Below are 24,322 nucleotides of genomic sequence, written 5' to 3'. Positions count from 1 at the left end.
AAGGTACCAGGCGTGGTACCTTACCTATAAAGACACCTCAAAACTGTTTCATCATCATTGCCTCACATTATTCTTTCCCTCAATTCTATAGTTTGGAAAAAAAAAATTCTGGTATTACAGTATTCAGCACACCAAACGCACATACACTTACTGGTGAAGGATGATATACTAGCAATTCATAGGTATAGGCATGACTATCGAAATTTTTTTTGTTGTTCCTGAAACCGAGCAAGACCCTATGGGGCTCCTGGGCACGGGAGCCTCTCTGTTCGGCCTCCATGACCTTCCCTGAGTTCCAAGGGGGAGGTTCAAACAGTTGCTAATCAGGGAAGGGAGGGGATGCAGAGACAAGTGGGGAGCAGTCAGGAATCAATAGCGCAGGCTTGGGGCAGGGTCCTGGTTCCGCCTCAAGGGATGCACATAACGATATCTTTGAGTGCTTCACAGAACTAAAACCCCCAACAAATGGAAGATGTTAGCATTCTTCATTCCGGATTAAAGGAACCACACAAGCCCATCAGGAGATCATCTGAGGCCAGATTAAAGGAATGCAGGCCCTGCACACACCCTGCATCTTACCAGCAACCCTGCCCTTTGACTATTGCTATAAAACTCCTCACCAAATCCTCCCAGGTTGGGACACACAGTTTTTGAGGGGCACAAGCCCGCTGTGTCCCTCTTTGCCTCGCAAAGCAATAAAGCTATTCTCTTCTACTTCACCCAAAACTCTGTCTACAGAGATTCGATTCAGTGCCGGTGCACATAGGCAGAGCTTTAGGCATCATTCTCAATTACTTGCATGTTCTCCCTTCAAGAAGACGTGGTAGCCTGTCCCAAAGTTGGCCACTTGCTTGCTTCCCAGTGAAAATATCTCAGCTGGTCTGTAACTGCTTTGACCAATGAAATACAGGGGGAGTGATGCTGTGCTAGTTCCCAGCCCAGCTTGTAAGAGGACTGCAAGTTTCCCTCCTTGCCCCTTGGAACCCTGAGCTGCCAGGTAAGAGGTCCAGATTATTCTGCTGGAGAGAGAGACCACATGAAGGAACAACCAGACACCAGACACAGGGATGAAGATGCCGTCTTGTCCATCCAGCCCAGCTGACACCAACCTCTTTTGCTGTATGGCTGCAATGGATGGAGAAACCCCAAGCAAGAAATGCCCCACTAAGCCCAGTTAACCCACAGAACTGGGAGAAATAACACATTGCTGTTTTATGCCACTAAGTTGTGGGGCAACTGCTAACCGAGCCAGAAGTGTATACACCCCTACTCTTTGTTACGTGCTCTGGGGTACTTCCCATGAATAAGACACTTCTCCACCCCACTGATGTTGGCCTGGGCCATGTGACTGCCTTTAACCCATGGAATATAAGAGAGTGACGGATGCTGCATCTCAGCACAAGTTGTAGCAGCCACTCAGCCATGTCTCTTCTCCCCCAGCACAGAAAGGGCATGTCCTAGATCTGGGCTATTCCTGAACCCTGGGGTGCATCATGAAAAAGAGGCCCAAATCAGAGCTGATTCGAGCTTAGGTGTGCAACTCCTAAACACAGCCAAATATAATGTAAAAGAGAAAGGAACCTTCGTTGTTTGCAAGCCACTGACTTGGAATTTTATGTTCTACAGATGGTATTGGTGAGAGTTTGTCTTTTACAATGCCATCAGAAAAATTCTCACAAACTGAAGAATGCATCCAACATGAGAGACAGTTGTTGAAATGGAAGAGGATGTCAGATCTTTTTTGTTCAGTTTCATAGAGTTTGGACCCAGAAGGATGATGGCTGGTGGGCATTATGTTAGCCTGTGCACAGGCAATAATACCTGCCCTCATCTAAGGAGCATATGGTCTAGGACAGGGGTAGCAAGTTGTTTTCTGTAGAGGGCCAGAGAGTAAATATTTTAGCTTTGTATGCCAAGAGGCAAACTTGAGGAGATTACGTAGGTATATATGGAACCATTTAAAATTTGACAATTGAAAAATGTAGAAGATATTCTTAGCTCTCGGGTCATACAAAAGTAGGTGGCAGGCCAGATCTGATCTGGTGGCTATAGTTTGCTAACCTCTTCTCTAGTGGTTAAGTGGTTACATATTCACATAAATGAGTATTTCCAGTGAGCAAATAATAAGTAAAACACTTAAGGCCTTTTTGAAGCTTAGAGAAGAGACACAAACCAATTGGGGATTTTATAAATGACTTTTCAACAGAGAGGATGCTTGAGTGAATCTTAAATATCAAGTAAATGTCATTGAGTAAATAGAGAAAGAGATAGAAAGAATATGATTCCATGAACAAAGACACAAGTTTTTTAAATCACACGACCTGTGCATGTAAACTAGACTTCTTCCCATTAGCGCAAGAGTAGCACATAATACGAACAAAGTCCCCAAAATTTCCCAGCATAACTTGTCCAGCTATGCTACCTATTGAGACCATATCAACACACACCTACGAACACAGGTATTCGCAGCCAGCTCAGGCTGCCATAACAAAATCCCACAGACCTGGCGGGTTAAACAACAGGAGTTTATTTTCTCACAGTCCTGGAGGCTGGGAAGTCCAGGATCAAGGTGTGGGCCAGTTAGTTTCTACCAAGGTCTCCTCCTGGCTTGCAGACAGCTGCCTTTCCACTGCATCCTCAGATAGCAGAGAAGAAGGACATGCTCTCTGGTGACTTTTCTTATAAGGACACCAATCCTATTGGATCAGGACCCCACCCTTAGGACCTCACCTAACCTTAATTACCTCTTTATAGAACCCATCTCCAAATACAGTCACATTGGGGGGTACAGCTTCAATGTATGAGTTTTTGTGGAGGGAACAATTCAGTCCACAGCAATAGGTGATCCAATTAGGTATCATGATTTGCACATAATAATTTACTTCTATTGCTCCTTTCCTTCTTCCTCATATACCCAAACTTGTGAGGTTTCTTGCCATGGAGATAGGAACTTGCATTTTTACTACCCCATTCAGAAACTATTGATGCTATTAGGGAAAAAATTCAACAAGCATGCTTCTCATTTAATCAAAATAGGATTTCTCGACAAACACAATTCTCCCGTTTTGATTAGGAAGACTCAGAATGATGGACAGTTATTAAAGCCAGGATACCAGGAAGCGAATTTGCAATACCATCACGTCCACCTACAGATTCCGCAGAACTGCCCATTATCCACATTTACTGTCATGTTGGGTTTCAGAAGTGATAAATGCTGTTGAGATGAGTAGGTGCTGGTTTCAAAACTGGACATATTTTTCCTCTTTGTCCAGCATTTTTGTGGTAACCATATTCCTCTTCGTAAACTAAACAAAGTAATTTGTTTGATTGGTTTTTATTCTCTAACAGTTAAGACAAGGTGATACAAACAGAAAAGAAATGTTTTACATAGGAACTGTTATCTGATATTTTGGCGACCAAAAACTATTAAATCGCACCTCGAGGCTGTGTTTACACAACGAAGCTTGATTGCCCGGGGGGATTTCAAGGTTCTGATGAGCTTTCTGAAAAAATCCGTTACTTGTTGATGTGACAATGTGTGGATTGTGTTTTATTCAAGTTCTGTAGAAGCTGATAATCTCTCTACAGATCAGTGTTTTTGTGATAATATTCCAGATAGGCGTCCTTCATGTAAGAGAGACGGTGACAAATTCCCACTGAAGTACATTACTAATTCCATTTCTACTAATGTGCAATTACAAATAAAGATGATAAATTGAAATCACATCTCCTTTTACGTAAGGGGCTGGTTAAAGAAAAGCAGAGATTTACCAAAAAGTATCATTTCCCATCCCCACTATTCTTTTCAACAAACATAGTGCAGCTATCGTCTCTGTTATGGAGAAACGTTACTTTACACTGAACAGCTATTAATCCCCAACGCCAGCTTCATTCCTAAAACATTGACCAAAACCCAAAACGCACAGGTATTGTGACTGAATAAGACATGGCCTCTGCCTAGAAGTCAGAGTAAAGCAAGAAATGCATATATATGGAAGACTGTACTTGATTTTAAAAGATAATCATTGCGTACACTATTGTAATAGAGATAAGAAATTCTGGTAGGTATATATGTATATATGTCAAACTAGACAAATACAAATAACAAAGGTAAAATTATTTTCTAATTATTATGATATATAATATTGGGAACATGCACACACATGTACATACATGTACACACATGTACACACACATGTACACACACAGCCATGTTCTCCACCCTTTTCTGGGAAAATAGGACAATTCAAGTGACTGCCTGTTGGAGTAGCTGTAAGGAAGATCCATGCAGCTACTAAAGATTATACCAGAGAAACTCTGAGGGACACTTTAATGCCAAGCTTCTTTGATTCCATGAGTCGAAGACATTCTAACAAAATAAACAGCAGAAAATGCACTGAATGCACTTTAAAAAATATTCATAGGGTGAGATTAACCCTATTTAACATCCAGTGCAGGAATCCACTCACAGTGCTTCTGAAACTGCATCCGGATCACTTGGAAATCTCAACAGATTTGCGGATTTTAATTCAGTAAATCAGTAAATGCCTGAGATTTTGCGTCCTCGACAAGTTGCCTTTGCTTATCAAGGCATTCACCTACTTTCAACCCTTGTCTGGGGAAAAACAAAACCAAACAAAGATGTAATCCCCAAGGGAGTAGATGTTCTAGGGCAGTAGTTCTCAAAAGGTTGTCCACACACCAGCAACATCAGTATCACCTGGGAACTCGCTAAAAATGCTGATTCACGGACCTCACCTAGACCTACTGAACCAGGAACTCTGGGGCTGCTGCCCAGGAATCTGTATTTTAACAAGCCTATGATGGACACTAACGTTGCAGAACCATGATTCTCAGCACGGCTTGGGAAGGGAGTCAGTGCTGCTGAGTGAACTACAGTTTATCAAGGCTGGCGACCCTCTGAGACCGTATGATGCCAGCAATAGCAGCACCACACCCCTCCCCATCAGACAAACCAGGGGGTCCTTGGACCGCACTCTCTGTTGACTGTCCTTCAGAAGGTCCGGGGTAAATGTGGGAATCTATTACTTTAAACTTGTTTATGGGCAGGTTTTAAACTCATTGATTCGAAGACCACTTGGACTTAAAGGGGTGGGAAGGCTGACTTTTAATACTTAAACTGTAAAGTGTGAGAAATATATACCCATTAACAGACCAAACATTTCTGGAGACTCTAAATGGACGTCCACTGAGGGAACAGAAAGAGGCAGATCAGAGCTGTCCCTACCAGACACCTCTTAATGTACAGTAAGCAGTGATGTGACACCACCATCCCTACCCAACAAAAGCACAAATTTTCTTATATTCAGTACATATTAATTCTTAATGTATCCCTGTGTAATGCCCAACTTGGCAGTTTTTCCCTATAAATAGTAGACAGTGTGTCTATTAGCTCATGAATTAGCATCTTTTAAGTTTTTAAACACAATTATCTTGTCTATCTACACGATACACTCTGCAGGTTAAACATATTCATTCTCCAGATACTTTATCCCGAAATGTGGTGGATTTTATCTCCTCCCTTCTGAATAGTCTATCAGCTCTTTGAGAATGAATGGCTCATAGGATGTTTGTTTTCTTCTTTGTGTCTTTGTGAAATTTACCAAAATACACAATGAACAGATGCTACTTCTATCCTCTGGAAAAACAAATGTGATACAAATTAAAGGTAGAATTTTAGTCATAGCTTAAATATCACACCCTTTGTCCCGATTATTTCCAACTTGCTGATTTCAGTTTTTTGGTTGATTGCTTTGCTTGAATGTAGCAGCTTCTTCAAACCAGTGGCTCAAATGGAACTTCTGGTCAACAAAATCTTAAAATCTTTTTTTTAGCTGAATGGTTTGCCAAACAGATTTCTCCATACTATTTGTACAGTTAGTTTTTAACCATAAATGCTAGATTTTATACTTGTAATATTGACATTACTTTATGTCAATATTATTTTTAAATTTCATGTTTTTATATAAGATGACCAAATACTTTCTTGTTTCCTTTTTGCCCATCCTCCCTTTTATTGTTTGATTGCCTGAAAACAGATATCCTCATTATTTTCACTGCCTGTATTCCAATAAAATTTTAGTTACAAAAAATAGGTAGTGGGCTGGATGTGCCCATGAATGCAGTTTGCCGACACTTGACCTAAAAAAAATTTGTTCATACATATAAAAGGAGAAAATAATCACATACTTAGTTTCTTATATCAAATTATAATTTTATGTCAATATTATAAGCAACAATTTTATAAATGTTTAAATCCGAGGAGACCTAAATTTAAGGGAACACGAAAATTGTTTCCAAGCTATCGGGTCTGCAGTAAAGTTTAGTAACTTTTTTTTTTTTTTTTTTTTTTTTGCGGTACGCGGGCCTCTCACTGTTGTGGCCCCTCCCATTGCGGAGCACAGGCTCCGGACGCGCAGGCTCAGCGGCCATGGCTCACGGGCCCAGCCGCTCCGCGGCACGTGGGATCTTCCCGGACCGGGGCACGAACCCGCGTCCCCTGCATCGGCAGGCGGACTCCCAACCACTGCGCCATCAGGGAAGCCCAGTAACTTTTTATATAAGCTTTGTCAGCGTATTTCATTGCTTCCCACAGTATTTTGTCTACTCAGGGTAAAAGAATATGAATAATAAAAGAAATGCCAGAAAAGAAAACAGAAGATCCACGCTACAATATCATCAACATGGTCCTGGGAACAGTGGACACAAGAGCAAAACCTACCTTGACAGGAAATCCGAGAAGGAAAGGCGGACAGGGTATCCGTGTCTGATGATCTTCACCATCTCCAGGACCCCAATGTATTGCAGCTGAGCAGACACGTAAAAATTATCAAAAGTATCTGGCAGCCTCGAGTTATTGGGCTTGATGCAATGAATAAAGTGTGGAGTGCACTTCTGAAGTTTTCCAGTAATATCCGTCAGAGTTTTCTAAGGAGAGAAGTAAAGCACAACTGATTCCCCAAAGAGGACACCGAATGACAAGGTAAAGCAATTTTTAAATAAAAATCTTTATCTTCAATCCATGATTCTTATTTATTATGCATTCACTTGCTTTGTGTGTGTGTGTGTGTGTGTGTGTGTGTGTGTGTGTGTGCATGCTTACTTTTTTGAAGGTCCTTAAGTGCTGAAAATGGAGGAGAATTCCATGTAAACCCTCTACAGTTGATATAATCAAAATGGAAGTTTTTGAAATCTGAAAACTTCACTAACCCTGAGTTGCGATGCAATGGTGGCCGGGCCTCCCCGTTCTAGTCTTTGAAGAAATGTAGAATTTCCTTTCTTTTTTAATAACTGTAATGAAAACAAAAGGAAAGGGTGAGCAGGTTTATTTTACTAAATTCCAGTTTAGAGGGAAAAAATTAACCCTCTGATTCATATAAACTCACTTACAGGCAGATGTAGATTTAAAACAGACTATAAAAATCAGTTTTTTTAAAACAAATGATTTTCTGTAATGGTACCACGAGCTAGAAAAATGGGCAACTACATGTAAGATAACCATTTCTGTAGCCTTTCAAGTCCACGGCTGTCACGAACCTGCATCTACTTTCATTTGAGAATAGACAGATGTTGACTTGCTTGGTGGTACAGTAAACTCCCCCTGGTATCCTGATTGTATTACTAATTGTGCATGTTTATCATGAAATGTAGCTTTACTCTGCGGTAAAAGGATACAATTGATATTTTACATTACAAAGATTTGATGTTTTAACAATCACTGGTTTGTTCCGTAAGCTTAACTATAATCAGTGTCCTACTCATTTTTTCTTTCCCTTCCTTTTCTTTTTCTTTTTTTTAATGACTAAAAGGGGTTAGTACATTACTTGCCTGTGAAAAATGACAGTAGACTGTTTTCTTCGATAAGTAGTTACATATAGCTCTTAAAAGAAAATAATTCATACGTAGCAAAGATTAAATGATAATGCAGATAAAAGAAGTCAGTGAAAATGAAGCCAGTGGGTGAAGAACGAAAGGCAGAAAGTAATTAATTAAATCCCACCAGGGGTTAAAAGAAACCTCAGCCACTAATGTACTATTACATTTCACGAAATCACACAGACTGAGACCAACAGATCTATCGGTCCAAAATCATTTATCTTAAAATAAAAGGTCTCGATAGAACAAAAAATTTGATGAAACATCCTTGTCAATATGGTGCTATTGCTATCATGGCAATAGCTCACTTCCTTCCGTCGAGATGAACTGTCACGCTGAAAAGATCAATTGTAACTGACAAGGGAATGGAAAACGAAGCGACTGGTCTACGATCAACTTGTTTTCTACAAACACAAAGCCGAACGTGATGCTCAGTTGAAGGGTGGGTAGATGGCTACCCTGCTGGTCACAGGGATGGGTGTGCAGGGGTGAGGACCCTCGGAGGGAAGAGAGGAATGGAACACTTAAGGAAAAATCATAATAAATAAATCTTCATCCCTTGAAATTGAACACTCAATTTCCCTTTCCGGGTGGAGGAACTGCTGTGAATTATCTCGCTTTTGCAGTCCTTCAGGGAAAAGACTAATGGCATCTATGCCTGGTAATGTTTAATAATTAAGGTTAAAAATTACAGTTTGGAGGTGTGTGGTGATTTCTTGCTCATGGTTTCCAGGGTGACTGCGAAAGGAAAGGCCAGAAGTTTCAGCGAAACCACTAGGAATAGAGATGGAGCTTTACAGGGGGAACACTTTGTCCTTTTCATGTAAAAGATGCCATTTTATATGCAGTGAGATTGAATTCCTGTGATGGTCCAGTTCTGGAACAACTGTATCAAAGGACCCTTAGATCTAGGGTCTAATGGCTAAACACACACACACACACACACACACACACACAGACACTTCTAATACGCTACACACATTTCTGCCATTCTTCTATAATACAGTTGACTTTAATTATGCTTTTATTTTAATTGGTAAGTTAAAATGCAGTTCAGCAAGCTACAGTGACTGAATTTCTAAGATTGATTGTCCTGGACACCTTCCCAACCATATTTCTCATTTTTTAAGAGTTTTTATAAAGGCAAGCAAAACAAACTGGGCTACGACTGGGCACTGAATTCATAAACTTAAAACATTTCAGTTTGAAACAACTCTTCACTGAACTTTTTGTTCTATTTTACAAATCGTCAGAATCTTTAGGTTGTAAGTACAACCACGCTGGTGTGGGACAAATACCCGTTAAATGGCACAGATGAAACTGTTTGCGGGGCAGGAATACAGACGCAGACGTAGAGAATGGACGCGTGGACACAGGGCAGCGGGGGTGGGGTGGGATGAACTGGGAGATTAGGTTTGACATAAATACACCACCATGTGTAAAACAGATAGCTAGTGGGGACCTGCGGGACAGCACAGGGCTCAGCTCGGTGCTCTGTGGTGACCTAGAGGGGTGGGATGGTGGGGAGGGAGGTCCAAAAGGGAGGGGGTCTATGTATACATACAGCTGATTCACTTCGTTGTACACCAGAAACTAACACAACATGGTAAAGCAACTATACCCCAATAAAAAATTAGTATAATGCTGAAATAAATTAAAAATCTACAGAACACTCTAGGACCTGAAAAATACACTATGTCTATATGAGAAACTACAATTTATTGTTTAGAGACCGAAAGCCTCTGAAGTGATTAATATCAACAGAATAAGGTAGCTCAGTTTATCCCCTTTAATCCTACTGTCCCTGAAGTTACCTCCCATTCATCAAAAAGACAGTCACAGAGATGAGATGTAAAAAGGATGTTGCACAACAAATAAAATGACTGATACTCTATTTGCTATCAAATTTTCACTCCACTGCACTTTCTTATAACTGTCCTCTCTCAGAGGGTTGTACTTTAGGTAAGCAGGCTTTCCTTTAATTTTTTCAATTAAAATATCAATTTATTTCCATGAGCATTGAGGATTGTGCTTGTTTTTCTTTAAAAGAAGCAGCAAATGTGCTAATAAGCAAACTTCAAAACAACCAGACACGAGTCATAAAAACTCCTACCTTACTAAGTTCTGGATAATTCCTGTTTTCTCCAATCATTGAAGAAGCTGTCATTTTCTTACTGAGCCAGGCAGATTTATGTCCTCTGAATTTAAAAGAAGGAGAGGAAGGTACGAGGGCTCCTGTTGGTGACAGTTTCGACTGGAACAGATGATTGATCATGACATTTTCACTAGCTAGGAAATAAATAAATGAAGATTGTAAGCGGCATTAAAATCGTAATTCATGCAAGCGTTAAGCTCACACGTCATCCGAGCGTTCTAACCACTAAAACATTCTGAGTGGGGAGGGAATTTAGGAGTCTACCTTTCCTTTTGCCTCTTTTTCATTTTCCCCACTACTCATCACGCTGTTCGATGAATTCTGATCTTTTTTTGCCCTTGGGCCAGATCCCATGCTCTCCCGTCCCCCACCTGAGCCCTGAATCCCTTGCTCTAGAACTGAGTGGCTCTTACAGCCAGAACCGGATCGGACCTGCTCAGACCTAAGGGGCCTCAGTGCACTTGACCAAGTCATGAAATGGTCTTGGTCAGCAGTTCTCCATTCCAGGAAAATAACTGCTGGGGACACACGTCCCCAGGAAGAACCTCTCTCCGAGTGGAATGCAGACATTGGGGAGCCCCTGTCTCATTCAGCTGTCTCAGCTGTTAGGGAGAAAAGTGCCTCTTTTTCTGATCCAGTTAAGCTGGAAAGGTGAAAGCAAGTTGATATATTAGGTGTTAGGTTATAAAAATTCTGGTAATTCTGGGTCCATATGTCTTTCTTGACACCTCAGGGAGAAATGGGCTCATGAATGGATGGACACATTTGAATAGCAAAGTGAAAACCATGTCTGTGACAGTTAAGGATCTAGAAGGCATGTTTCTTGGGTTACTTCTATCTGTATGTAGACAGTTTTTAAGCCTTAATTTCCTTTTCTGTGAAATAACCACCCGAGTACCTACTCTGTGGATTCCCGCAAGATTAAAGTGTGATGTAACATGCATAAATCATTCATCAGACAGCTGGCAGCGTTCAGGAGCAAAGTGGTTTAGTTTCCACCATTTCTGCACTCAGATTATTTTGTGTGCCCAGCTAATGTATTTATTAGCAGTGCCTTGAGTGAAAAGTCACTATATGAATAAACAAATAGGGACTAGGAGGAGGGTCAGAGAAGGGAGATACAATTATGGATTACAGGAAGGCAAAAAGGAGCCCTGTGGTGTTGGCTGGAAATTATAGGTATCACAATAATATACTGCGATATATCTATCCATATCTATATCTATATATACACACACACATATCTATGCAAAATCTATGCCTATATCTTAAATTTTCTAGTTCTGAAAGGATCTAAAAGCAATGACACGCCAGTAGCAATGAGCTCACCCTGCCCCCATTTCTTAGTGTTTCTTAACACCATTCACTTCTAAAATAAATCAAGTCTTCTTGGATAAGTGGCCAATTCTGGATCTGAGGCAAGGTAGAAGATCCCAGAACACTTTGGAAAGCCAGAATGTAAGAAAGTGCCCCAAAAGACATGAGAACCTGTCGAAAGGACATAGGAACTAGCTTGGAGGGGTTCTCACTGGCCAAGTCTTGGGCAATTTTAGTATCAAAATAATGACCAAACTGGGCTTCCACTTCTTAAAATATTAATGTCATGAAGAAAAAGGAAGCCGAGGAAATGTCCCAGCTTAAAGAAAACTGACAAGAAACGGCAAGTAAACTCAGCAAATGGTCCTGAATTGGAAGAAAAATGATTATGAAAGACATTAGTGGGATAATTGGTAAAGTGTTACATAAACTCTGAATTAGATATTGGTATCATATCAATGTTTAATAGTCTGATAATTTACTGAGGATATCTACGATCATGTCCTTGGTCTTAGGACAGGGACCAAAGTATTTAGGCACAAAGACACTTTTGGCCATTCTCCAGTGGCTCAGAGAGTGTGCGTACATACACATGCACGCACACACGGAGATGGAAGGAAGGAGACAGTGAGAGAGAAAAAAGGAGAAAGGAAATGAAAAAAGTCAATCTGGGAAAAGAGCACACGGGAGTTCCTTGTACTAATTTTGTGACTTTAAGTTTGAAATCATTTAAAAACAGTGAAACAATAAACATATAATACCATGGCCTATGTAACTTAATTAAAAATATTATTTATATTTCTAGCTAGTCTGTGGATGGACAGAACCACAGATAAACAGTGCAACTTGGTACTCCCATAACTGGGGAAAAAGGCTTTACTACATCTATAAACACTAGACATAACTATGAACCGAAACATGTAAGTGACCTGTTTCTGTCCTTTCTCTGGATCACACACCCAGGCTGCATGAAGGTAAAGCAGGGGTAGCATCCCCCTACGATGGAGATGCCATCAGGCCTCACCCCTAACAGTAGAGCCCGGCCCATAAGCTGAGCCAGTGGGAGGTGAGAGCAGGTTCCTCGGCACATTAAAAAGAGAAATTCGGCCATCGTGTTGCCACCTAGAGCCTGAGAAGGACAGCTTTGGCCTCCCTTCCCTATTTCTAGGAGTCACTTGCTGCAGGCATTTTTCTTCATGTCACCCTGTATGCACGTTGCAATGGGAAGCATCCCTCTCTGGGCTCTAGACACAATGCACTGGGCGCCTTTCTGCCCGTAAAACGGGCTGAGCTAACTGAGGTGCCCACAGTCTATGAGCAGGTCTGCAGAAATGCCAACAGCGTCACTGACAATAAATGGTAAAATCTCCCTACTCATAAGTAGACTTAAGAGTCTGGACTGTACCTGCTTCTTTCTGAGTCAAGTGGACTTGATTTCCCATCTTGGGCATCAACGAGGGCACTGTCTGTGTGAGCTGTGCCACCCAGTTCCCTGTCTGCACTGGTCGGGGGTGTCACAGACACAGCTGGATTTGTAGGGATCCTGCCACAGACCCTGCCTCCTTCCACACCTGGGAGCTTTTGGATAATATGAGAACTGAATCAGATGCTGTAAGCAGAGTACTTAGCAAGGTGCCTGGAGACAGGAATTACCACTATTATCTATAAATTACGCTTGCTTTTAATAACTATTTGCAGTGCCAAAACATTCCATAGATTCATAAAATACTATCACAACCATGCATCTTTGCTCGTGTGATAGAACGGGTGAGCATCTGTGCCCTGTGGGCCACATCCACCGGCCACAGTTTTTGTAAATAAAGTTTTATTGAAATACAGCCACATCCATCTGTATTGTCTACGGTTGCTTCCTCATTATCATAGCAGAGTTGAGTAGCTGCAACAGTGAACTTACGGCTCGCAAAGCCTGAAATATTGACTCTCTAGTCCTCTGCAGAAAATGCTTCGCACCTCTTATATGAACACATAAGGGCACGTTGCAATTTTTGTCGTCTTGCTCGGATGTATGTATAGTCTAAAATATTTAGAATAAAATAAGATACGCCTGTTTTCTCTTGGCACTTGTTAGCAAGCATACACAAAAGAATGACTTTAAGATATAGGGACTCTGTTAAGATAAGCAGAATTGCAGTATCTGAAGCCATCATGTTTTCTTTCTAAATACATATTCCATCACCGTGAAATACAAAAAAAAGGAGGCCTAGTGCCAACTTTGAAAACATGCTGTATATTAGTTCTTCATAAAATACATGGATTTTATGTACGTTATACAATTTTAAGTATGTTATGAATGAAAGTCCAAATATTTGAAAACTAGAAGGAAGATATTTCCAGTGATAATCAAGAAGATCAATTATCTCACTTCTTTCTTTTTATACAGTATTATTCCAAGTCCATGTTTTTATCATTAGTCTCAGCCTTTAAGAGAACTCAATAACCATACATTCTGAGAGGCAAGCAGAGTCATTCCCCATGAAAAGCAATATACTGCAACTCTACTATTTGATTTAAGGTAAATATATTCCTCCAGCCGGAAGTGATATGGATGTCTTATTTCCAGCTCAAAGGCATCCAACTATTTCATGAAAGGCTATGATATGCTTCTCTTCCCAGGAATGATAAATGGCTCCATCTCACTTAGAGCAACTTAAAGCACAAAGATGATACATTTTAATTCATTGAAGAGGTTATTAAGAAAATGTGAATCACTGCAGAACTTCTATTAAGAAAATAATTACTAGAGGAGATAGAACTATACATATACGTAAATTTATAGCTCTATATGTAAATACAGAGATATATATAATTATACCACATATAAACCCAGTACATTGTTTTGCATATAGTATAGAATTATAGATATATGTATAGAGATATGTACATAAAGTACTAAGGTTCACTAAGTAGATGTCACCTATAAATTTATATGGATATAGACATATATGCATGTGTGTATGTATATATCAATTTGTACCCTCATTTTACTTTGTAAGCATTAGTTTTTTATAGCTGAAAGTACACAAGAATAAAATACCACCCTTAGCTGTGCTCCAGAGTCATCTTAAGTAATGAAATTCACCCTGCTGTGGGGAAGCCATATGCATCTTCATCAGTCTTCACACAAGAGCTTCTTTATATTCACACGCCAAACTGGTGAAGGTGTTTTATATTTCTATCTGCTAAAAGCTTAGTTAAATTATGGTTTCTACTAGACTCTAAATTAAATTGTAACCAGTGTGTAGCATGGCAAGCTCCATTCCTTATTATTCTGGGCATTAGAACGCGAAAGATAGTTCAATTATCCTTAGCTGGTGGCATATTTTATAGGGCCATGTTCAGAGACAGAGACATAAAGAATGTGTGGCATTTTAACCGTACGGGGAACACTTACTTTTCATTACAAATAGAAGATTCTGTGAAAGGGAGTCTTTATTTTTTTCAATTGCTCCAACAATTTCATACATTACCTATAATAAAAGAAAGTAGCATAATTACTAATGGTTAAACATGACCACGAAAGTAATTTCCTTTAAAGAATAACTTGACTCAGCGGCAGTTTTAAATTATTCATAAGAGCAGTGTCTTCAGGTCTTAGAGTTCTCCCTACAGGCAAGTTCAAAGCTCCCATTCCCAGGCTCTGATTGCCGCCCGGGGCCCTCCTCCAATCGCGAGTTTAGGAGAAAGGGGTGCTGACTCATAGCCATCATAGCCTGTTTATTCTGAAAAACCCTCACCTGCTCAGAAAACTCTCTAAACCAAGTAGGAAGACTTCATGACACCTTGGGAGGGAAGGGAAGGGAAATGAGGCGTCAGTTTGAGAAACGGAGTGCTGTCTTTATTAAAAAACTTAAAATAGAGCTACCGTATGATCCTGCAATCCCACTCCTGGGCATATATCCAGAGAAAACTCTAATTCCAAAAGATACATGCAATGTTCACAGCAGCACTATTTACAAGAGTCAAGCTATGGAAGCAACCTGAACGTCCACTGAGAGGTGAATGGATAAAAACGATGTGGTATATATATACAGTGGAATACTACTCAGCCATAAAAATGAATTAAATAGTGCCATTTGCAGCAACATGGATGGACCTAGAGATTCTCATATTGAGTGAAGTAAGTCAGAGAAAGACAAATATTGTATGATGTCACTTATATGTGGAATCTAAAAAAATGATAGCAAATGAACTTATTTACAGAAGAAATAGACTCACAGATGTAGAAAACAAACTTATGGTCACCAAAGTGGATAGCTGGGGTGGGGAGAGATAAATCAGGAGTTTGGGATTAACAGATACACACTACTATATAGAAAATACTAAACAACAAGGACCTACTGTAGAGCACAGAAAACTATACTCAATATCTTGTAATAACCTATAATGGAAAAGAATCTGAAAAAGAGTAGATATTGAACAGATATGTACATAGATATGTATGTATGTGTAACTGAACCACTTTGCTGTACACTTGAAACTACCACAACATTGTAAATTAACTACACTTCAGTAAAAAAAAAAAAAGCGTTCCTTTGGAGCATGTAAGCAGTGAATAAAATCTGAAGTCCTTAAAACAAAGAAAACTCAGGAAACAATTAATTCTGGATTATTCAAAGAACAGTTTTTTTTTCTGTCACAGTTTACTTACGAACATATTTAAATGACTTTATTGTCTGGTTTTGCTGGTATTCCCATCTGGCCTGGGAGACTTGATTTTTGAAGAGAGACATGGTTTTATTGTCTCTCTCAGACTCAGCTAAGTGTGAGCTCCCAAGTGGGGTCCAGAGGGTCAGATCAGCCACAAGGCTCATCGGGTTCAACAGCTGCTGCTGCTTCGCCACGGCTGGGTGTCACAGGCTGTCCTTTACCCCGGGTAGACCAGGACTGACCCCAAGGAGGGCAGCTGGTCAGTGATGTCTCTTTGTCCTGCATCACCATGAGGGAGTGTGGGTGGTCAGACCAGTGAAGGTGATAGTCACCCGACTCCTTGGGGAATTTTAACTGGATGGCCCAGAGGAGATTGTCTCATTGGCAGCAAGATGGAACTAGACAGAAAGAATCCATGAGAAAGAGGCTGAGTGGCCAGTGAGAGGAAGCAAGAAAAAGGCCAGATGACCCCCAGTGAGCCTTGGTTCCTAGCGGGTTTTCAAGTCCCAATGCCTAACTGTGTCATCCTTACAATAAAGCCTTGCTGAGATTTTATTCTTTGCTCACAAGAGCCTAAACGGCACAGAAATCCCAAGATACCCTGCAGATTCCCAGATTTTCCAACATGAATTTGGATCAGAAGACTGCTTGAGCTAAGAGGCAAACAACTAAACAACTTTAAGGTACTTCTCAATCATTATCTAATTATCCAGTCTGACCCTGGGCCAGAACATGGCTTGCCAATATTAAAATGTAAGCTATATATCATGTTACATATTACACATGGTTGAATATAAACGATTTTTACCTCATCTAGAGCAGTGGTTCTCAACGAGGGATGATGGTGACACTTTCAGTGCCTGGAGTCTTTTGCGTTTGTCACAACTGAAGGGTTGGAAGGACAGGGATGCTACAAGCAACCTACAGTGCCCTGGACAGCTCCACAGTGAAGAAGTATCTGGCCCCCAATGACCATGGGATTGGGGTTGAGAAACCTTAACCTGGGGTTTGGCTTCTACACGCCTTCCTGTATTAGAGACAGCAGTGCCCAGAGACCACAGACACCCAGCTAAGCTGCTCTGCATCTATATGGACTTTGGCAAGTTATTTAATGTCCCAGAGCTGAGCCTGCAGTGTAGGGTCCTCCTCTGTATGGTTCCAATCTATAATTCTAGCCTCTTCTTTTCACGGGCATCTGATGATTCTGAAGTACACACACACACACACACACACACACACACACACACACACACACACACACACACACACACACACACACACACACACACACACACAGTTGGACTACCTGATTTTTTCTAAGTACACTCCTTGCCTGTCTTTGCTCCTGTCGTGCCTTGCTTTGTGATGAGCCTTCCTGCTGTACCTTGAGGGAGTGACTATGGATTTGCTCAGCTCTGTCTCTGCAGCAACAAGCAAAATGCTGTGTCCACTGGGAAGATTCATTTAATGTTTGGTGAAATGAACAAAAAGGTTTCGTTTTATTGTGACCACATATAGCATAACGTCGTGCTTCCCCTTTTTATTTAAGATTATGTTGATGAGTCTTTCATTATCACAAGATCATGTGCTCTGGGAAGTCCTCATGAATGGCGTCCTGGTTGTACTTGGATACTTAGACAAAAAGCTAAAGGTCTCCCATTAAAACTAAAGTTCAAAACCTCCCAGTTGGAGACACCAGCTAGAGAAGTTACGTGGAAAAGATATTTAACAAAATCCATACAAGTGCAAACACTCGAGAAGGGCAGTCTGGTGCTTGTAGGAAGCATTGGGCAAAAGTTTTTACTTCATATAAAATTAATAAGCCTTGAAGCAGGTGAGCTTAATTATTTTGTGACAATGGGAAAACTGCTTTAGCTCTTTGAGTCTTTCTTTATGTGTTAAATTAATATTCTGCAAAGGCATTCCAAGCTTAAGAGCTTCTGAGCCTATTCCTAAGACATGGATGACTACAGTACTGACAGGATTTGAGTTGACAGCTCAACAGAAGTATTAGACATTACCCCCCAAGATAGCTTATTTTATCATAATTAATACAATGATGCTAACGACTCTGTGTTACAGAAACTTGGCATTAGTGGAATGCTAACACATGGTTCCATATCATGTTTTTTTTTCCTGGTCCCAAATCTGGAATCAAGTATTTCCTCAAGGAGCCCTTTCATATTTTACAGGAAAATTGTAATTAGAGACCTAGAGGTGCACAATAGCATAGTATTATCAAGCTAGTCAGTGTTTCTAGGACTTTTCAGGGGACGAGCTGAGAAATACATGCACACAACACACATATGTGTGCACATACATCTGAGATGGGTTTATTTTTTCTTTTTAAGGGTAAAATACAATCTGTTTCCAGACTTGGTCTTTTAATCATGATGATTTCCTCAATCCAATAAAGTTTGGTATTGGCCTTGTCAAAGGCAACTAGAAAATCTAAATAAATGATATCCACTCATGCCCATTTATTATGTCCATAGATAACCTGCTCCCATCACCTTTAAATACTTCTTAAACTTTTCATTTTGAGATAATTGTAGATTCACCGTTGTAAGAAATAACAGCGATAGAGCCGGTGGACCCTTTACCCCATTCCCGCCAGTGATAACATCAGACAAAACCATCACCAGCAGGATATTGACATCAGCGCAGGGAAGACTCAGGACTTTATTTCATATGTGGTGAATTGAGGTCATTTGTGTTTTGTGAGGAACTGGTCCAGTTCATCTAAGTCATCAAATTTATATGTGATGGTTGTTTGTAGTATTCATTCCCTTTTGATCTTTTTGTTGACTGCAGGGTCTGTATTCATATTTCCTGTTTTATTCCTGATATTAGCAATTTGAGTCTTTTCTCTTTTTTCCTTGTCATTCCTTACTAGAGGTTTGTCATTTTTATGGTTATTTTAAGAGAACCAACTCTTTGTTTCATTGATTTTCTCTATTTTTAAAAAAATTCCACACATTTTGCTCTCGGTTTGCTCTTGGATTGCCTTTTGTTTGCTTGTTCTGGGTTTATTTTACTTTCCTTCTTCTAGGTTGCTGAGGTGGAAGCTTAGATTACTGACTTGAGACTTTCCTCTTTTCTAATATGTGTATGTAGTGCTATAAATTTTCCTCTTGGCACTGTTTTAGGCCTGTCTCAAAAGTTTGATATGTTGTATTTTCATTTTCATTCAGTTCAACATATTTTTGAATTCCCTTGAAACTGCATTTTTGATTTATGGATTATTTAGAAGGGCATTTTTTAGTTTCCAGGTATTTGGAGATTTTCCTGTTATTTTTCTCTTCTTGATTTTTAGTTTGAGTCCATTGTGATAGGAAAGCCCCAGTCTGTATAATTTCAATCCTTCGGAATTTTAGGTTTGGTTTATGGCCCAGAATATAGTCTTTCTTGAAGCATGGACTTGAAAAGAATGAGAATTCTGCTTCTCTTGGTTTACACATCTATAAGTGAGCAGATCCCATTGGTTGATGGTGTTGAGTTCTTCTACATCCTTTCTGATTTCCCACAAAGCTGTTCTATCAATTGAGAAGAGGACGTTGAAGTTTCCCACTTAACCTTCTGGTTAGTTGACTCAGCAGGGGAAGAGAGGCACAGCCTCATTACTGTCAAGTGGAGAATTTGGGGTCCCCGCTCAACCTCCTCTGACACAAAAGAAGAGGGGATTCTCATTGCCGCTGGGTGGGCAGGAGTTCTGGGTCTCCACTGGGCCTCCAGGCACACTTCCCTGGCTGCAGGGTGAGCAGGTGGAAGGGGTTGACGTGCCTCTCTGCTGCCACCCCATTGGGCTCCTGGTGATTCAAAGGGCAGTGAGCCTCAGAGCCTAGTTAAATGGACAGAGGAATCTGTATGAATGGGAAAACAGCAAGGAGAAAAACTCAATGTACCCTAGGAATCACCCTAGCTCTGTGAGTCTGTGATGCCAGGGCGACAGATCAGGCCTGTCCTGTCTCAGCTGTGCCACTCGGGAGGGACGTAGCGGGCATTGCTGGAATGGCAGGAGCAGGTTTCAGGCATGGGCCTTTCTAGGTCACTCAAGACAGCTCCTCTGTTCTCAGCCCCACCCCTCCTTTTCCTGCTGGTTTATTGTTTGGGGGATGAAAGGAGAAAAAACCTGAAAGCACAAAAGATAGAGGCCAGGATAAAGGCTCTTTTTCCCCCTCTGTCTTTACATAACTGAAACTCAGGTGTTATTTTTTTTTCCTCTTAAGGATTCATGCTATAAGTGACAGCATCCCTCGTGCATGTAACAGAGAAATTTACATGCATACAGGTCCATACAAATCTTAAAGGAAATTATCATGTAGTCAAAGATTTCCTTTGGAATGATTCTGTTCAGTAAAATGGCTCCAAAGGAAATTGAGCATTTTCCTCACGTTTCAGCAGTTAGCACACGCATCTAAACGCTTTGGTGAGGATGCCCAGTGAGAAGGGTGTAAGCTAGGGACCGCGGCCACGCACTCCCTTTTTGGATGTACTTGCTGTAACGCTCCGGCACTGCAATACATACAATTAAAAGAAAAATTACGTTCGCTGTATATAAAAACAGGGGTTATAAAACTTTCGCCATGGGTGTGAATCACAGTCCACCAAGATACTTAGTCTCCCGGGTCCACAAAGAAAAGTTACGAAAGGCCAGAGCACATGCGTTGTCTTCCCAACTGGAGGCTGTCGGGCTCAGGTTTGGCTCGTCTCCAAGGAAACTGAAGTGCAGGCGCGAGTGCGCTGCGGAGAAACGGCTCCATCCGCCATCTCTGATTTGAATCCCCTGAATTAAAGCGAGAGCAGTTGGCTTACTCCACCTGGATAAACAAAGCATGGGGCCTGCCCGAGCTGGGGCCTAACATCCTAACGTCTGTGGTCTCATCAGCCCCGCTCCAGGCGCTGGCACACGGGTGGAGGGCCATGCGAGGTCAAGGAAGGTGTGCCAGTCTGCCGTGCTCCCACCAGCTGCCCTCAGCTCCACTCCCCGTAGAACAGTCTCCTCCCTCCCCATCTCCAGCCTCCGAGGAGGCAGCTGCTTCACACGTCTCTGGGTCACCTCATCGTCTCCCATCTGTCTCAACTTTTCCTGGGGAACCGAATCCCTGTACTCCTTTTCTTCTGCCTGAAAATGTGGAGCAGTTTCTTTTTCAGGCTAGACCCCGGCTGGCCTCCACCAGCCCCAATTTCTCGCTCTGTCTATTCCCGTCTTGGTGCTGACAGCTCAGCTGCTTCTACCTGCTCTGCAGCTCCAAAGGACAAGGAGAGAGACCGTGTTCATCACTGTTCAGAACACCTGACGAGAGATAACGAAGCTCTTGAAGGTAGGACGGAAAGCCAGGAGAGCAAGGCAGTCCTAGAAGGGCGGAAGGATGGATGCAGACAGAGCGATAAAAACTACTCGTTCCGAGAAGGCTGAGGGTGCAAGGAGATAGCATCGCAGCCCGTGAAATGAACCACGTGCAGCGAGCGGGGGGGTCTCAGCGTACCTGCAGCGAGGCCTCACAGGTTAGAGAAAAAGAAATGGAAACAAATAGAGCATGTCACTGTAGGCTAGAAACGTAAATGTCACAACCAATTCTCCATTCAGGCCAGAATCAGGAGGCCAACAGGAAACCACCTGAGTGGGAAAACAAGGGTGGAGAATTCTTAGGAGAGCCTTCTGCGGCATCACTTAGGGATTCGCTACCTAGACTTCCTGCGTCTTCTTTGTCCTTCCTTCTCCTACTGGGCTGAGACGTTACCCATAGTAACAAATAAAACACTGCATTAGGATGAGAGCCTTTTCCAGAGTGGACACTCTACCTTGCAAGGCAAAATGTAAAGGACAAACTGAATTGCTAATTATAGTATCACCTAATTAATGTAGTTCCGATGTGGAAATCTGTATTTCCATGTGGTTAAGTGCTAAAAGTTCAACTTCCTCTAATGAAGCTACCCTCAGTGATAACTGAGGCATTTCAGGACATCCCAGACTACAGCACGGACGGCTCACGTGTGCTTCTGGCGGCATTGATATTGCCTTTATATATATGTGTGTGTGTGTACATATTTCTCTAAGGACGGTATTTGACTTGGACATCTCTGTCTATCTGTGGGTCTATGCATCTATTGCTCTCACACCAATTTGAGGGCAGAGCAGTGATTGCTTTATACAGCAGGCAAATAGGGCCATAAATACTTTTACACAGTTTCTTCCCCCAGCACCTAAACCAAGAGGGAGGAGACTTCATGGAACGCCCTCATACACTTGGACAATGTCCCAGCACTTAGGGAGACACTGGGAACGGGTGATCGACCCCCACTAAGTAGCACAAAGTCAGAAATGGGCAGAAGGATGGGGTGCGTGTGAGGGAAGGGACAGCCCTGCTGCAAGAGGAAGGGCCGCTGTGTGTCAGCTCCAGAAAGTGGAGAGCAGGACATATTACGTTTTTTGATGAACTACAAAGGGTGTGATGAAGTTTCCTCATCTGGTCCACAATCCCAAGTTGGGTTACATCCTGCCCAAGAGGCTATATGTGAGGCTGAGAGGAGTGGGGTCCGGTTGAGAGTGTCAGAAACCAGGGCCCCAGGGGAGCAGCCAGCTGGGGGGGTTAGGGGGGGACAGCATCACCAAGGGCACGGGAAGGGCCTCAAAGCCCTCCCAGGGGAGCATCTCAGGGACACATGGAAGCACCCAAGCCAGCATCAGCCCTAAATATCGAAGGGAGCTGTGTGTGTGAAGATATTGGGATGAAATGAGAGGACCCAGCACAAGAACAGACAGAAACAGGATGCTCCAGGCCACGGTACAGTGTCTCCTGTGCGGCTGAAGCTTGACGGGACTGGACGGTCAGCTAAAGATCGTGGTTCTGATCACTATACAGGACCAGAAACTCCTCGTCTCTGAGTTGTGCCCGCGAGCACCAATGAAAGCAAATAAAGGACTTTCTATTACTTAGAAGAGACCAGAAATATCGCTGGAGCTGCCTGGGTTTTTTTCTGGTTAAAAGGAAGGGTTGTCCCAGCTGAATATATTTTAAAAAGTGGTGTGAACCCAAACTAAAAATCGAATCCTGATTACATCTCCCGAGTTGTGCCTATTCAACTACCAGGTACACGAAGAACGAGAGTGTTAAAACGATCTGGAAGATCTGATTTTTAAAAGAGAAACCAGAGTTTATTCTTCTACCAAAGGAGGTAAACTGGGAGGTAAAAATACGGCAAAGGCGGCAGGCGTCACCGCCACTGTTTCAGGACTATTATTAACAAGTCGAATCAGAATAATCACATTTAATTCTGGACAGTGTCACCAGGGAAACAAGAAGATAAATGAAATAAAAGCAGTTCATATGCCTTTAAGTAAAGATATTCATTCATCCCTTTCTTCATAATTCGCATTTCTTCCATCAGTTAGTGTTAGGACACTGTTGAAGGGACCCAAGAGGGGGAGGTGATGTGACCTCGGGCGCTGGAACACAAATGAGGGCTATTTGGATTCTAAGGGTAAATGGGGAGAGAGTAGGTCGCATCTGGTAATTAACTGGGTTTCTGATTCTACCGTGAGCTGAAAAGCGGGACAAATACGGCAAATCAGTTTTATTTACTTTTTTGAAGTCAGCTGAGAGAGTGTTTGGGAATTTAGTTCAGTTAGCCACGGATCTGTTAACGTGAAGACGCCACTCAAGCAGAGATACTAAAAAGTAGACCTGTAGGTGTGAAGCCCACAGAGAAACAGACTGGAGAGACATGGGATCCGTGTCATCTACGAAACTGAATCATGAGAGCATATAAACTCCTAGAAAGAGACATAAAATACTCTCCTGGGAATCATCAATATTTACAGAATGGAAGTAAATTCACTCATCAGTCAAATTCATAACCCCCTTCTCCACCATGTTATTTACATGATGCAAAATAAAATCCCTAGGAAAGAGGTGGGATTCACAGCTGATAAAAATGGGCAACTTTTGAGATAGACTCTTGAGTTCACTATAGCACATTAGAATGCGTGTAAAGATTGGATTTTAGCAAAAGAAATAAGATCGTTTTCAGTAAATATAAATGGGTCTGATAATTTTTCATGCCTGGTTTCAGCTTTCTATCTGAGGTCTGCTGAAAAATGTCTGGATTTCATGCGTGGTGGTAAATTGATCTCTCTCTTGCATCAATATTTATAAGCAGAGGCTTCTGTTTTTTACTTGTCCATTAAGTGATTCCATCTAATAGTTTTGCTTGCCCTCATTCTGATCCACTTTAAGTTGATAAGTACCAATCAACAGAGAAAGTTATTAGAAGCACATAGTA

The 24,322-nt window shown here is 41.6% G+C and overlaps 1 protein-coding gene across 1 annotated transcript in view; it reads right to left on the bottom strand.

Annotated features, from left to right (window-relative positions):
• The window catches only part of MYO16 (myosin XVI), a gene marked incomplete at its 3' end in the record, with an annotated part of 531,603 nt that overhangs the window by 117,608 nt on the left and 389,673 nt on the right, over positions 1-24,322 (bottom strand). Inside the window, exons 25-28 of the mRNA XM_082859271.1 lie at positions 14,781-14,856; positions 10,010-10,185; positions 7,231-7,311; positions 6,743-6,948 (exon numbers count right to left, since the gene is read on the bottom strand). Of these exons, the coding sequence (XP_082715397.1) occupies positions 6,743-6,948; positions 7,231-7,311; positions 10,010-10,185; positions 14,781-14,856 (539 nt within the window). The remainder of the gene's footprint in view (positions 1-6,742; positions 6,949-7,230; positions 7,312-10,009; positions 10,186-14,780; positions 14,857-24,322) is intronic.

The sequence above is a fragment of the Leucopleurus acutus genome, assembly GCF_964270905.1.
Source record: "Leucopleurus acutus genome assembly, chromosome: 18".
Taxonomy (NCBI): domain Eukaryota; kingdom Metazoa; phylum Chordata; class Mammalia; order Artiodactyla; family Delphinidae; genus Leucopleurus; species Leucopleurus acutus.
The sequence above is the reverse complement of the archived record's forward strand: the minus strand, read 5'-3'. Positions and strand labels throughout refer to the sequence as shown.